Raw genomic sequence first — 11,549 nt, forward strand, 5'->3', positions numbered from 1 at the left:
CAGGCCATGGTGTAATGTTTTAATGTTATTTTTGTGTTTTTAGGCCATAGTGTTAACATCCATAAGAAAAATACGTGAGTTTTTGTAGCTAATGAAGTATTTGACTTTGAGGATTTTTTTCCTTTTTCCGTAAAACAAACTTATATAGAATTGTCTAAATTCTGTGTGTCAAACTGATCATTTTTGAAAAAGGAGTGTGGCGTGGAAAAATATATATATTTGATTTTGTAAGTCAGTAGTTCTTTTATACTAACGAATATTTTTATCTAATATAAAGAAACGCTACCTGTACATATTTCACCCGAAGTTTTCATTTAACTGTTTTCTCTAGTGTAGACCTCACTGCTTTTCGCTTGTTTTTTCTGTGAGAGTATTTTCTTCTTTGTTCAGTTATCAAAGATTTGTAATTTTGTAAGCTTGTAAAAATAATTTGGGTTGGTAGTTGCAACTATCATTGGGTCGGGAAACAAACTTTATGTGGTAGGCGGGAAATTAAAAAGGTCGGTCTAAAAATGAGCGGCTTTATAATACAAATTGTTGGCCACTTTGTTTTATCTTGCTTAAATGTGAGACTTATTCATTTATTTTCTTAGTATTAAAATATTTAGTACACGTTTTTATGAGCGCCTTCATTTCAACCTCAGTTGCTTAGTGCAAAATTTTCATTCCCACCTGAAACAGTTTACAAGAACTTTGCACTTGCGCTTAAAGGCTTTTATTTATTTACTAGAATTTTGACCAAATCTTGGCCTTAGAGCGTTTAGTGTACATCATAATAATTCTGCAAGATACTAGCGACAGTAGAGAATCCTCCGCCAGATTGAATCGTAACATTCTAAACAGTGAAGATGGGATTGCGAAAATTGTTTTAATGAAAATTTCACTAATTGGATTTTTTTGATCGCTAATTTTACTTGGTGCTGGTTACGGTTACTCATTTCTTTTACATTTTCTGCATGCAGAAATTGAATAAACATTAATGGATGTATTAAAGCCTGATATTATAAGAATTGAATCTCGCAGATACAGAGCAATATGTTGTGTTGATAGACAACCTGTTGAAACTGGGAAGGAAACTTACGTAGAAGATGGTGAGTTAGTATTTGTTTGTTTGTTGATTTGGTTGTTCATTATTTATTCTTCATTATTTATCTTTCAGGCATTTTTTTTACTCTATGGTTTTTGAACTGATTGTGTTGTGCGCACTGTTTTTAAAGCTGATATGTTGTCGAACTAAGAAAGAATAATTTTTCTACTAGTATGCAAATGTTTTAGTAAAAACAGTAGGTAATTTCAACACCAGTCAGCCTCAGCTGAAATTTATACGTTCTTATAAAAAACCCGTGCAGTTCTTTAATTTTTAAAAAACAATTTTATTATTGAAAAGTTTTGATGTAATTTCTAGTTTTCATTATTTTAGACCAGGCCATTCAAGAGTTCTTCAAATCTCTGCAAATAACCCTCTAATACATGCTATTAACAAGTATCTTTTTGTGTAGGCATTATTTACCAAAAAATGAACTACTTCCCTGTACCCGCTAAAGATTTGTATACGCAGAAACACTACAACACTGGAGAGGTGACTGATAGTTATTATCAGTTGAGTAGTTCTTGTTTTTTCATTGGGATGCTTTGAGAAATAAGAATGTCTGAGAGTTGTTTTTTGCGCAAACGGTCTTTCTGTGCACGAGGTCAGTGTTTTCGTTTATTTATCCGCCATTTTTGTTTAGACGCATATTATTACGACGAAGCGGAGTCGTGTACACACGAATACGATACTATCGAAGAAACAAAGCAAGGTTTCTGTGATCGCGTCAAAAACATACCTAGTTTTTATTTCAAGTTCATCATTGGGAAAAACAGCGAAAATAAAAAATATTTAGAACATCAAACGAATACTAATATCACGTTACCAAGTAGAGGTTGCGAAGGAGATATAGGTACGTTTTGTCGGTAAATTTTAAACTTTTAAGAGTGCATGTATGGAAACACAAGGTGGTGTATATCTTACCGCCTTTTGTTACGCCATCTTGTAATTGCGTTGTCCATTGTCCTGACTGTTATGCCAAACTGTCATAATGTCCTTTGCGCTGGCTTATTTTGCAGCAATTGAACAACAAAAGGGTAGATTGAATTACACATGATATTAATGCCTTAATTCATGACTTTTTTGTAAATTTAAATTTTGCGCATTCAATTTTCGCGCACCTATGTTTAAGACAAACTTTATTTTTCCCGCACTTTTAACAACTAATTATATAAAAAAAATTTATAAACACATCGATATATTACACATTTTCCAATAGAAGAAGTTTATAAGATCTCAGCTTTTATTTTATGGAAATAGATTGTTTAGCATGACTGATGTTTTTTTTTTGACGCCAGAGAGATTATTAATGTTGTTTATTTTTATGATTTTCAATACTTCAAATCTAAAAAAAAATATTTTGCGCAATTATATTTTCAGATCAAATTTTTCCGCGTAGCGACTCTGCGCGGAAATTAGATGTTGCCAAAGATCTCATTAATTAAAGTGGATCAAATAATTGGGTTTCATGTTTATTGATTCTGTACAAAACATTGCGGTAAATCAGGGTTACAGCAATCTGGAAAGTGCTGGAATGTGAAACAGGCCCGAAAAACCATGCAAAATTTTTTGTCGTAGTAGTGAAGTAAATTTTCAGGGCACGTAACACACCAGTAGAAGCGATAGACTTGAAAATTGAGGTTACGATAAAGAATCTCTGGGAAAAACGTGGAAAAGATCGTGGAAAGAAGAGTTGGATGGTTCAGGAAAAACATCTTCATAACGCAGATATTCCGAATTACTACGCACCCTGATTTCAGGATAGCAACTGAAATTCAGTAGACTTTCATGAATTTCAAGAAAAGTTCTGGGTGGAAGAAAAAAAGTCTCGAGAGAAAAAACACTTTATGGTCGAATACGCAGTATTCAAATCGCTGTGTAGCTAATAAATGTACTGTTGCTTGTCATTTCTTTAAAACACGATAAACGTTTACGGAACACTTGTGGTAAGTATGACACTCAAGGGGCCGCGGAAATTCGTCCCACTTAGCGAATCTTTCTCTAACCGGGACTTTTTCGAAAAAGGTTTAAAATGTCCCACTTCTCAAGATTTTCTGAAAATAGATTTCTTAGTTATATTAACCTTTACAGGAGAGAAAAAAAGGATACATAATTAATAAAACTGCAAATATCTTTTTCATTGACCGTGTGTCTTCAGGGATAAAAAAGCTTGAAAACTACAACCGTTCAGAAAACTAAATCAAATAACATATGTGTTTAAGAATAAGTGAAAAGTCAGTTTCTTTCGTTTTGCACAACTTTCTATTTCGATCTCAATGATTCTTGACGCTTTGATGGTGAGTATTTGCAGCTCCACTGATCCAGATGTCATATAATAATTCATCAAGGCATCAACTGTAGGACGTACTTCAAGAGGACTTGGTTTACTTTATACGGAGAATTTTCGCGAAACTTTCAAAAATGGCCATTCGCAAAAGTTTATTCAGTACAAACTTTCTAAATTGTCGTTCGCGAAAGTTTATCCACTAAAATTTTAAAAAAATTGCTGTTTTAAAAGTTTCTTGACTCGCCCTCACTTGGCACAACTGGCGCTGGGAACGAGGTTGGAATAAATTTAGAAATAAACAAAAGCGATGATGTTTCAAATGTATGTATGACTTATAACCGAGTTACTGGCAAAGAAGACGATGACGGCGAAGCGTTGGAGCCAGAAGATGACGGGCCTAGATCAATGTCTTTGATCTGTTTTGTGATTTTAACGATGAACCCAATTTGTAAATAGAAGTTTTTACATACCATTAGAGAGAAAATTACATCGTTAAAAAAACACTTTTTTATCATAAGAAATATAGGCCATTTTTTTTAAAGCAACATAAAAAATCACGAATCGCGAAAGTTTATCTCGCCAAAACTCTTCAATTTCAGATTTCGCGTAAGTTTATTTCCCAAAAAAATTTTAATTTGTAGATTCGCGAAAATTTATCCAAAAAATTTCGCGAGTTTTTGGACTCGCGAAAGTTTCTCTCGCGAAAGTTTCTGCGAATAAAGTAACCAAAACATCACGAACTTCATCTGATTGAGATTCATCTTCGCCTTCGATGTCATTATCAACCAATTCCAAGGCCAAAATATCTGCATTAGTCAGCGGGTCGAATAATGTAACGTCCTCAGGATACTTCTATAAAGGCGGGGGCAAACCAGTCCAACATTTCATCCAACATTTTTTTCCCATATTGGATGAATGTTGGATGAAAAAATGCATGTTGGATGAAGCAAAATTTTAGGTTGTGGGACTGCTTTTAAAAACATCCGAACAATAAAGAGTTCATTCATTCCTGAAAAACAAAATGGCGGACGGAAGGACTTCTACAGTGCTGCTTTCATTCAAAAGGCTGATGAAATTTCGGAATGGTATGTAACAAATAAAAAATAAATAACTCTTGTATCTATTCTTGCTCTTTTCAAAAGATAATGTCAATAATCAATAAATATAACAAAGTGTTTATGCTTCCTCGTCTAACTCGTCCAAAACACTAAAAATGTTTCTATTTTCTTCTTCTGCTGGTTGCATTAATCGTCATCGTCGTCGAGAATCGTTTTTGTTTCAGGCGTAAGGCTACATATTGCAGTGAAATCATCAGCAACTACAAGATTCGTTTCTACCATAGGCGCCAATAACAGTAAATCATATGACTCATCTACCAACTCCGAAAAATATTATATACCATTTTTTTGTGATAAAATAATTACAACATTCATACCCCTTGTTTTATATTGTTTTTTAATACTTCATTATCGGTCCGCGAAAGATTTTTCCCGTAAAAAAATATCCAAATTGTTCTTCCGCGAAAGTTTTTTCCCGCGTAAGGCAAAATTTTCTTCCGTCAAAGTAATATCATTAAAGGGACTGTCCGGTAAAAAAATAAGTTTTATTATATTAAAGATTCGGATTTAGGGTGATGCTTCGGATGGATGTGGGGGATTTCGATTTCCTCCTTAACTTAATATCCCATCTGATATCACCGGACCAGATGAGCAACTGTGGTGGCCACAGACCAATCTAGCAGAAGAAAGACTCGCCCTTCTTGTTTTTATTGAAACGCATCAAATTAAAAACATTCAATTCAAAAATTCCAGCGTCAATTTCGAACGTGTCTTTGAAATTTGCAGGATTATGTTGGGTGAAAAGTACCACCAATCCAATCCAACATTCACGTGACTCAGATAGAGAATTCCTTTGATCTTGCCGAAAATGTTGGATGAAATGTTTGACGGCGATCAAACTTCATCCAACATCGTCCAACACGATGAAGACGTTTTTGTTTTTTTGTTTTTGACGTCATGGCGCTCCGTTGACGTAAAAATTAACAATTATAATCTCTTGTGTTTCTCGTATGGGTAAAAAATGGCTATAAAAGCAGACAAATTTTTGAATTTTTGGAATCTTTTCTAATTTCCATAATTAAAATAAAAATTTTGAGTGAAAATAGAATAATTTATTTAAAATTTATTTTCAACTAATGGGAGTGTCAGGGAGTTTATCCGTTATAAATTAATAGTTTATAATTACTGCAAGAATTAAAAGGGAGTTGCTAACAAACACAGTGGGAGTTTAAACTCATTACAAATTTCAAATCGTGACAATATATTTGATTTGTTTGCATCTTAATTATGACCAACACGTCAATTTGACAGATGTAAAAAATTCCCTTGCCCGTAGACTAATTTGCTATATTTTTCGCCACCCCTCAATAACTTTTCATAGGGTTGTTCAAATTGAATCAAACTTGGCACACTTATAGTACGTCATAAAAGGAACAAAATGCCAGCAATAAATTGCTTGCGTCAGCACATTTTCTGTGACGTCATCAGAAGCTTGAAATTTGTCAAAAAAGCCACTATCTGCTTAAAATTTAATTCCTTTTCTTCCAGAGCGAATTTTTGCATTCTCTTTAAAGTTTCTGAAAGTTAAATAAAAGTTATCGAACATATTTTCCGGTTTTTACGTGGATCGCATAAAAAAGTGCTTAAAATTTCCCGAAAATCCTGTTTTTTCAGATTTTCGGGTAAAATCCGACAAAATCGGGAAATTGGATTAATTACGTGTCCAAATTATGTAAAATGATTCTTCGAAAAAATCCGACCGAATGGGGTTAAAATTAAATTCGTACTGGACTACCCAAAATTTAAGTAATTTTTTGAAAGTAATTTTTTCTATCATTCATTTTATTTAAAGGTGGGTGAGTCAAGCGCTAGGATACTTTAAGAAAATTAAGAAGCCACAGCAATTATAAAAAATCGATTAAAAAATTCCTCTTTCCCCTTACTTCATCTGTAACATTTTTCTGCGATCACAGAAAACCTTAAAAAGAGTGTCAGAATTTCTCCCTAACGGCCTTTCTTAGTCCTCTGCTTCATGAGTTGTCATTTTTATCTAATTTTTTTAGTTATCCGTGGCAAAGATCGTAAAGGAGTGATTGCTGCGCGTGCCAAGATACACACGATTATCGAATTGAATCGCAAGCAACAACCTGCCGGTCATTTTCTCTCGTTACCAGTCTTCTCGGAAGAAATACAACATAACTTGGAGGAGTTCCAAAAAAATGTGTTAAAAATAAAGGTATATCTCGTTCTAACAAAAAAATCTTTCATCCTCTCCATCTATGTTAACAGACGGTTATGATAGTTTGTGTATTATATAATTTAGAGCTAAGTATTCAACGAACCAGCAACCTTGATTATATCTTTTTTGTATTAGTACATAGTTTTGAAGATCATCTATGCTGACGTTTGGCAAAAAATTGAGAACACCAAAGACCGGAATTTTTTAAGCCTGAAAAAATTGCAATAATTTTTAGTTGGCAGGTCTTCTAGCATCCACAAATTTATTGAGACAAGGCGGGAAATTTCGAAGTTCATCCCAACCAGTAGTTGTATAAGCCATTTCTGTACTAGGGTTACGCAATTGAACTTGTCAATGTTCATAGCGAACTTAGGACTTAGATCTTAGGTTATTTGGCTGGCCCCCTCCGCTCCCAAAATGTGCTAATTGTTGCTGACGTCAGCATGGACATTTTCCGTAAATTTTGTATTTTTTTGTATCGTGGACGTGATAGAAAGTTGACTAGCGTATTTTAAACGCTCTCTGAAATTCGTTGTTCCCATAAAAAACATGTTTTCGCTTGAGTTTATTTTGTTACAACGTACGATTTTGTTACACTTACTCCTGAATTTTGACATTATTTTACTCAGTGTCAATGATGTTATTTTTTTAGTTTTCATTGTGTACTTGCTTATTTTAGGCCAGAGGAGTGGACCCTAGTATATTTCAAAATCCTGAAAGACTTCATCTGACTTTATGTCTGTTAACATTTTTAAATGACAAAGAACTGGTAACCTTGTTTTTAATTATTATTTACATTTGCCCTTCGCGAGGGAGTGCATTATTTTACTCGTTTTTTGCGTTTTCCGTGGCACTAAAATGCAATTTCTAAGTGTAATTTCCGCGTCCCCACAGCGGAAATGTCGCTTTTAAGTTGGATACGTGTACTACTGAACAAACAAAATACTGTTTCAGTAAAAGAGACAGCTATGACGTGGTCACACTTGTTACCCGTTGTTGCATATTATATTTTAGGAAGAAGCTCTTCCGTTGATTACTGAGCAAACGAAACTGATAAAAAGGTAAGTCGGTTTAATGTTGTACTTTACCCTATCATACTTACGCCTCAATAGTTTTTCGAATATTCAAATAAAAGAATACTGCCGAAAAATATATGGTAAGTTAAGGTAGGGATATATTTATTGCTTATTTATTTACTGGTATTTATTATTTATTGCACTTATATAACTTCAATTTCTTTCAGTTTAGCAACCTCACCTTTAAGCTACAGTTCAACGCTACACCTCAGCCCTCACCCTAAAGCTACAATATAACACTACACCTCAGCCCTCACCCTTAAGATATAGTTTAACACTTCATCCCTCACCCTTAAGCTACAGTTCAACACTACACCTAAGCCCTCATTCTTAAGCTACAGTTAAACACTACACCTCAGCCCTCACCCTTAAGATATAGTTTAACACTTCATCCCTCACCCTTAAGCTACAGCTCAACGCTACACCTAAGCCTTCACCCTTAAGCTACAATGTAACTCCAAACCTCAGACCTCACCCTTAAGCTACAATTTAACTCCAAACCTCAGACCTCACCCTTAAGCTATAGTTCCACATCAGTCAATTTTAAGAAAGATGTATCATCCTTTATTTTAATTTATATTTGTTTTCAGCAAATACTTTAATGATGCGCCTCTACGTGTTTGTGTAAGAGGTGTTGAATATATGAATGATGACCCAAGTGAAGTGGACGTTTTATACGCAAGGGTATCACTACCTGACGCATCACACAGGTAACAGCTTCACTGGCAGCACTATTGTTATATTCGTTGTTTCAATGTATTTGAATGCAACATTTTCCTGGCTTTTAGGCTACAATCATTTTTAGATGAACTGGTTGCCACATTAGCCTCATCTGATTTCCTGAAAGCTCAATATGATAATGTGAAGATACATATCACGATAATGAATACGCTGTTTCGTGAACGTAGAAGAGAAGCTACGGCGAGTAAAAACGATTCGAGAAAAATGCAGCGAGTAACTTTTGACGCTAGAAAAATTCTTCAGGTATCGTCATAAATATGTTTTACTTGTATCTGGGTGATTAATAATTTGCTAGTTTTTCAAATTTTGGCTTGAATTCGCGAAATTTCTTTATTTGTACCTCTGGTATGATTTTTTGGACAGAAGGATTTCTCATACTTTGTTGTCAGGTTTCTTTTATTATTTTCTAGGAATTTTCTGATTTTAATTTCGGCGAGGTTAAAATCGAGTCACTGGATATATCAGTAAAAGGATCGTTTACCAGCGACGGAGAGTATAAACGTGCAGGTCTTGTGTTGTTAGCATGAACTGATCGTCGTGTGTTGTTAGCATAAACTCATCGTTGTGTGTTGTTAGCATGAACGCATCGTATTCATGCTGGTAAAAAAATTCAAGCGTTTGACTGGATAACTTTTTGGAAGTAACTCTCAGTCACACGCGCAGAGGTTTTAGCACCAGATATTCATGGTTAAAGAAGTAAATATCGCTGATAAAAGATCGTGTCAAACATTCTGCGTTCTTCTGTTATATACTGATATATGTTCCTATATGATGTTATACACTGATATATACTGATATATGTTGTTATATACTATTATATATTGTTATATACTGTTATACACTGATATATACTGATATATACTGTTATACACTGATATATACTGATATATACTGTTATACACTGATATATACTGATATATGTTGTTATATACTATTATATATTGTTATATACTGATTTATACTGTTATATACTGATATATGCTGATATATGTTGTTATATACTGATATATACTGTTATATACTGTTATACACTGATATATACTGATATATGTTGTTATATACTATTATTTATTGTTATATACTGATTTATACTGTTATATACTGATATATGCTGATATATGTTGTTATATACTGATATATACTGTTATATACTGATATATACTGATATATGTTGTTATATACTATTATATATTGTTATATACTGATTTATACTGTTATATACTGATATATACTGATATATGTTGTTATATACTGATATATACTGTTATATACTGAGTTTTGTAATTGTTTGCTTTCTTTTGCTCAATAACTGTACTCGCGTATTTGTACTGACTGTTTTAACTGATAAATAATTGTGCAGCCAGAATTCTCAAACTCGAATTCACCAAAATTCTGTAAGAACTTTTTGATTTGTCAGGGTGCTCGATATTCGCCCAATTTCTTGTTCTCAGGATTACCATTCGAATGTCAATAATTGATGGGGGCATGCGTGAGAAAAGTCCCTTATATTACATTTTATTTTTACAACTAGTAAAATTTCTTAATTTTTTGAAAGCCGACTAGTCAGTTTCTATAAAGTAGTTTTTTATCAGAAGAAAAAAAACTATTAATAAAATCAATAAAAATCAACAAAATATATATAAAATTATTTCATTTCACAACTGTGTTACGAGCAGGTGCAAGGAAGCGTTTCAGTTCATATCACATGGATTTGATAAATATTTCACGTCGCTTGATTCAGCTAAGTTAGTATTCGACACTTATCTAAAGCAAGAATGTAAGAATTCTATTGGACGCACATTAAAAATATATAAGCAAGATTTTCAAATATGATCTGCCAAAAGCTGTAAAAGATAATCAGACGGTGCCAACTGCGTACTTAATTTGTCAGATCAAAACCAAAGTTTTAGAGCGTGTTTTTCTTGACCCTCGTTCTGTTTTAAAATAATTTTTTTGTCGAGGGTTACTTTCTCAATATAATCAAGGTCGTAGTAGCCGGGAACCCCTCCCTAATCTTTGTAACTCATGGTTAATAAGAGAGATTTATGCAGAGGATGCGTTTTTACCCAATCTAGTGCGTTAAATTTTAAAATTTTCCTCTGACCGTCACTTCCTCGGATATCCTCTCGACGTCCTGGTTTTTAAACTGCAATTTTTATCAATATGTTTTTTTTTGGACTATGAAAAGTCCATCTTTCATTTCAATCTCAGTTGCTAAGGGCAAAATCTTGATTTCATTTGAAGTTACTGAGCGTTATCTAAATTTTTAAAGGCGTGTGCGAGTAATGTTTTCATTTTTAGGAAAAGGAGACTCGGTTGCTTGTAACTCCCTTGATAAGAGTTTGACCTCTATCACTCCTTGATTGCATTGATTTTTCAAACGAGCTTTTTCCAACAGACTTGCACGCTTTTTTAAAAAGAAAACCAACATTATAACCAGGCTGGTCATTTCTTTATTGCTCTAATAGACTTGTTTGTAACCTGAATTCTCAGCCTATTTTATTTGTAAAAGAGAAAGCGCGTACTTTTTTGTTTTAACGTGTCCCCAGGTTCTATGCGTTTTGATCATCGACTTTAGTATTTGTGGTAATTTTGAACCGCTGTTTATAAATTTCTTAGAAAACCTGTGACACACTAAAGAGGAATATCCCGAAAACCAATTTCGGTATGTGCGTTAAGTTAAAATTTTTTTGCGAATTTTACGATTTAATATTTGTCTGCGCACCCTCTAACATTAAATTTCGCGACATTTTAGAAATACAGGGATGTTCTCAGTAAATTGCTGTACACCTGCAGGATTTTTAAAGTCTGTCCACCTTCACAAAATTTCGTGCCGTTTCGCTTTTTATTCGCAATTTCGTGAAAATAGAGCTAAAGATATTTTCTCTTTTTTTTCCTTTCTGAGAACATCGATTAATAAATATTCTGCTTAATGATGTTTGAGCGAAAACTAATGTTCGCGAAAAACATTTTTGACCTCGCAAACATCAGTCAACAATCAATCACCTTATGGTAGAGTTGGCAACAGTTCTATGTAAACGTCAGTGCGTACAGAGAAAGC

General features: G+C 33.6%; 1 protein-coding gene across 1 annotated transcript; it reads left to right on the top strand.

Moving 5' to 3' along the window:
• The first annotated feature begins 766 nt into the window (after window positions 1-766).
• On the top strand, window positions 767-9,763 carry LOC130636227 (activating signal cointegrator 1 complex subunit 1-like). Its single transcript, XM_057445883.1, has 8 exons — window positions 767-1,091; window positions 1,731-1,940; window positions 6,496-6,668; window positions 7,351-7,440; window positions 7,686-7,732; window positions 8,338-8,457; window positions 8,536-8,731; window positions 8,899-9,763. The coding sequence occupies exons 1-8, from the start codon at window positions 980-982 to the stop codon at window positions 9,013-9,015; spliced, it is 1,065 nt and encodes a 354-aa protein (XP_057301866.1). The 5' UTR covers window positions 767-979; the 3' UTR covers window positions 9,016-9,763.
• The last annotated feature ends 1,786 nt before the right edge of the window (window positions 9,764-11,549 follow it).

The sequence above is a fragment of the Hydractinia symbiolongicarpus genome, chromosome 3, assembly GCF_029227915.1.
Source record: "Hydractinia symbiolongicarpus strain clone_291-10 chromosome 3, HSymV2.1, whole genome shotgun sequence".
Lineage (NCBI taxonomy): Eukaryota > Metazoa > Cnidaria > Hydrozoa > Anthoathecata > Hydractiniidae > Hydractinia > Hydractinia symbiolongicarpus.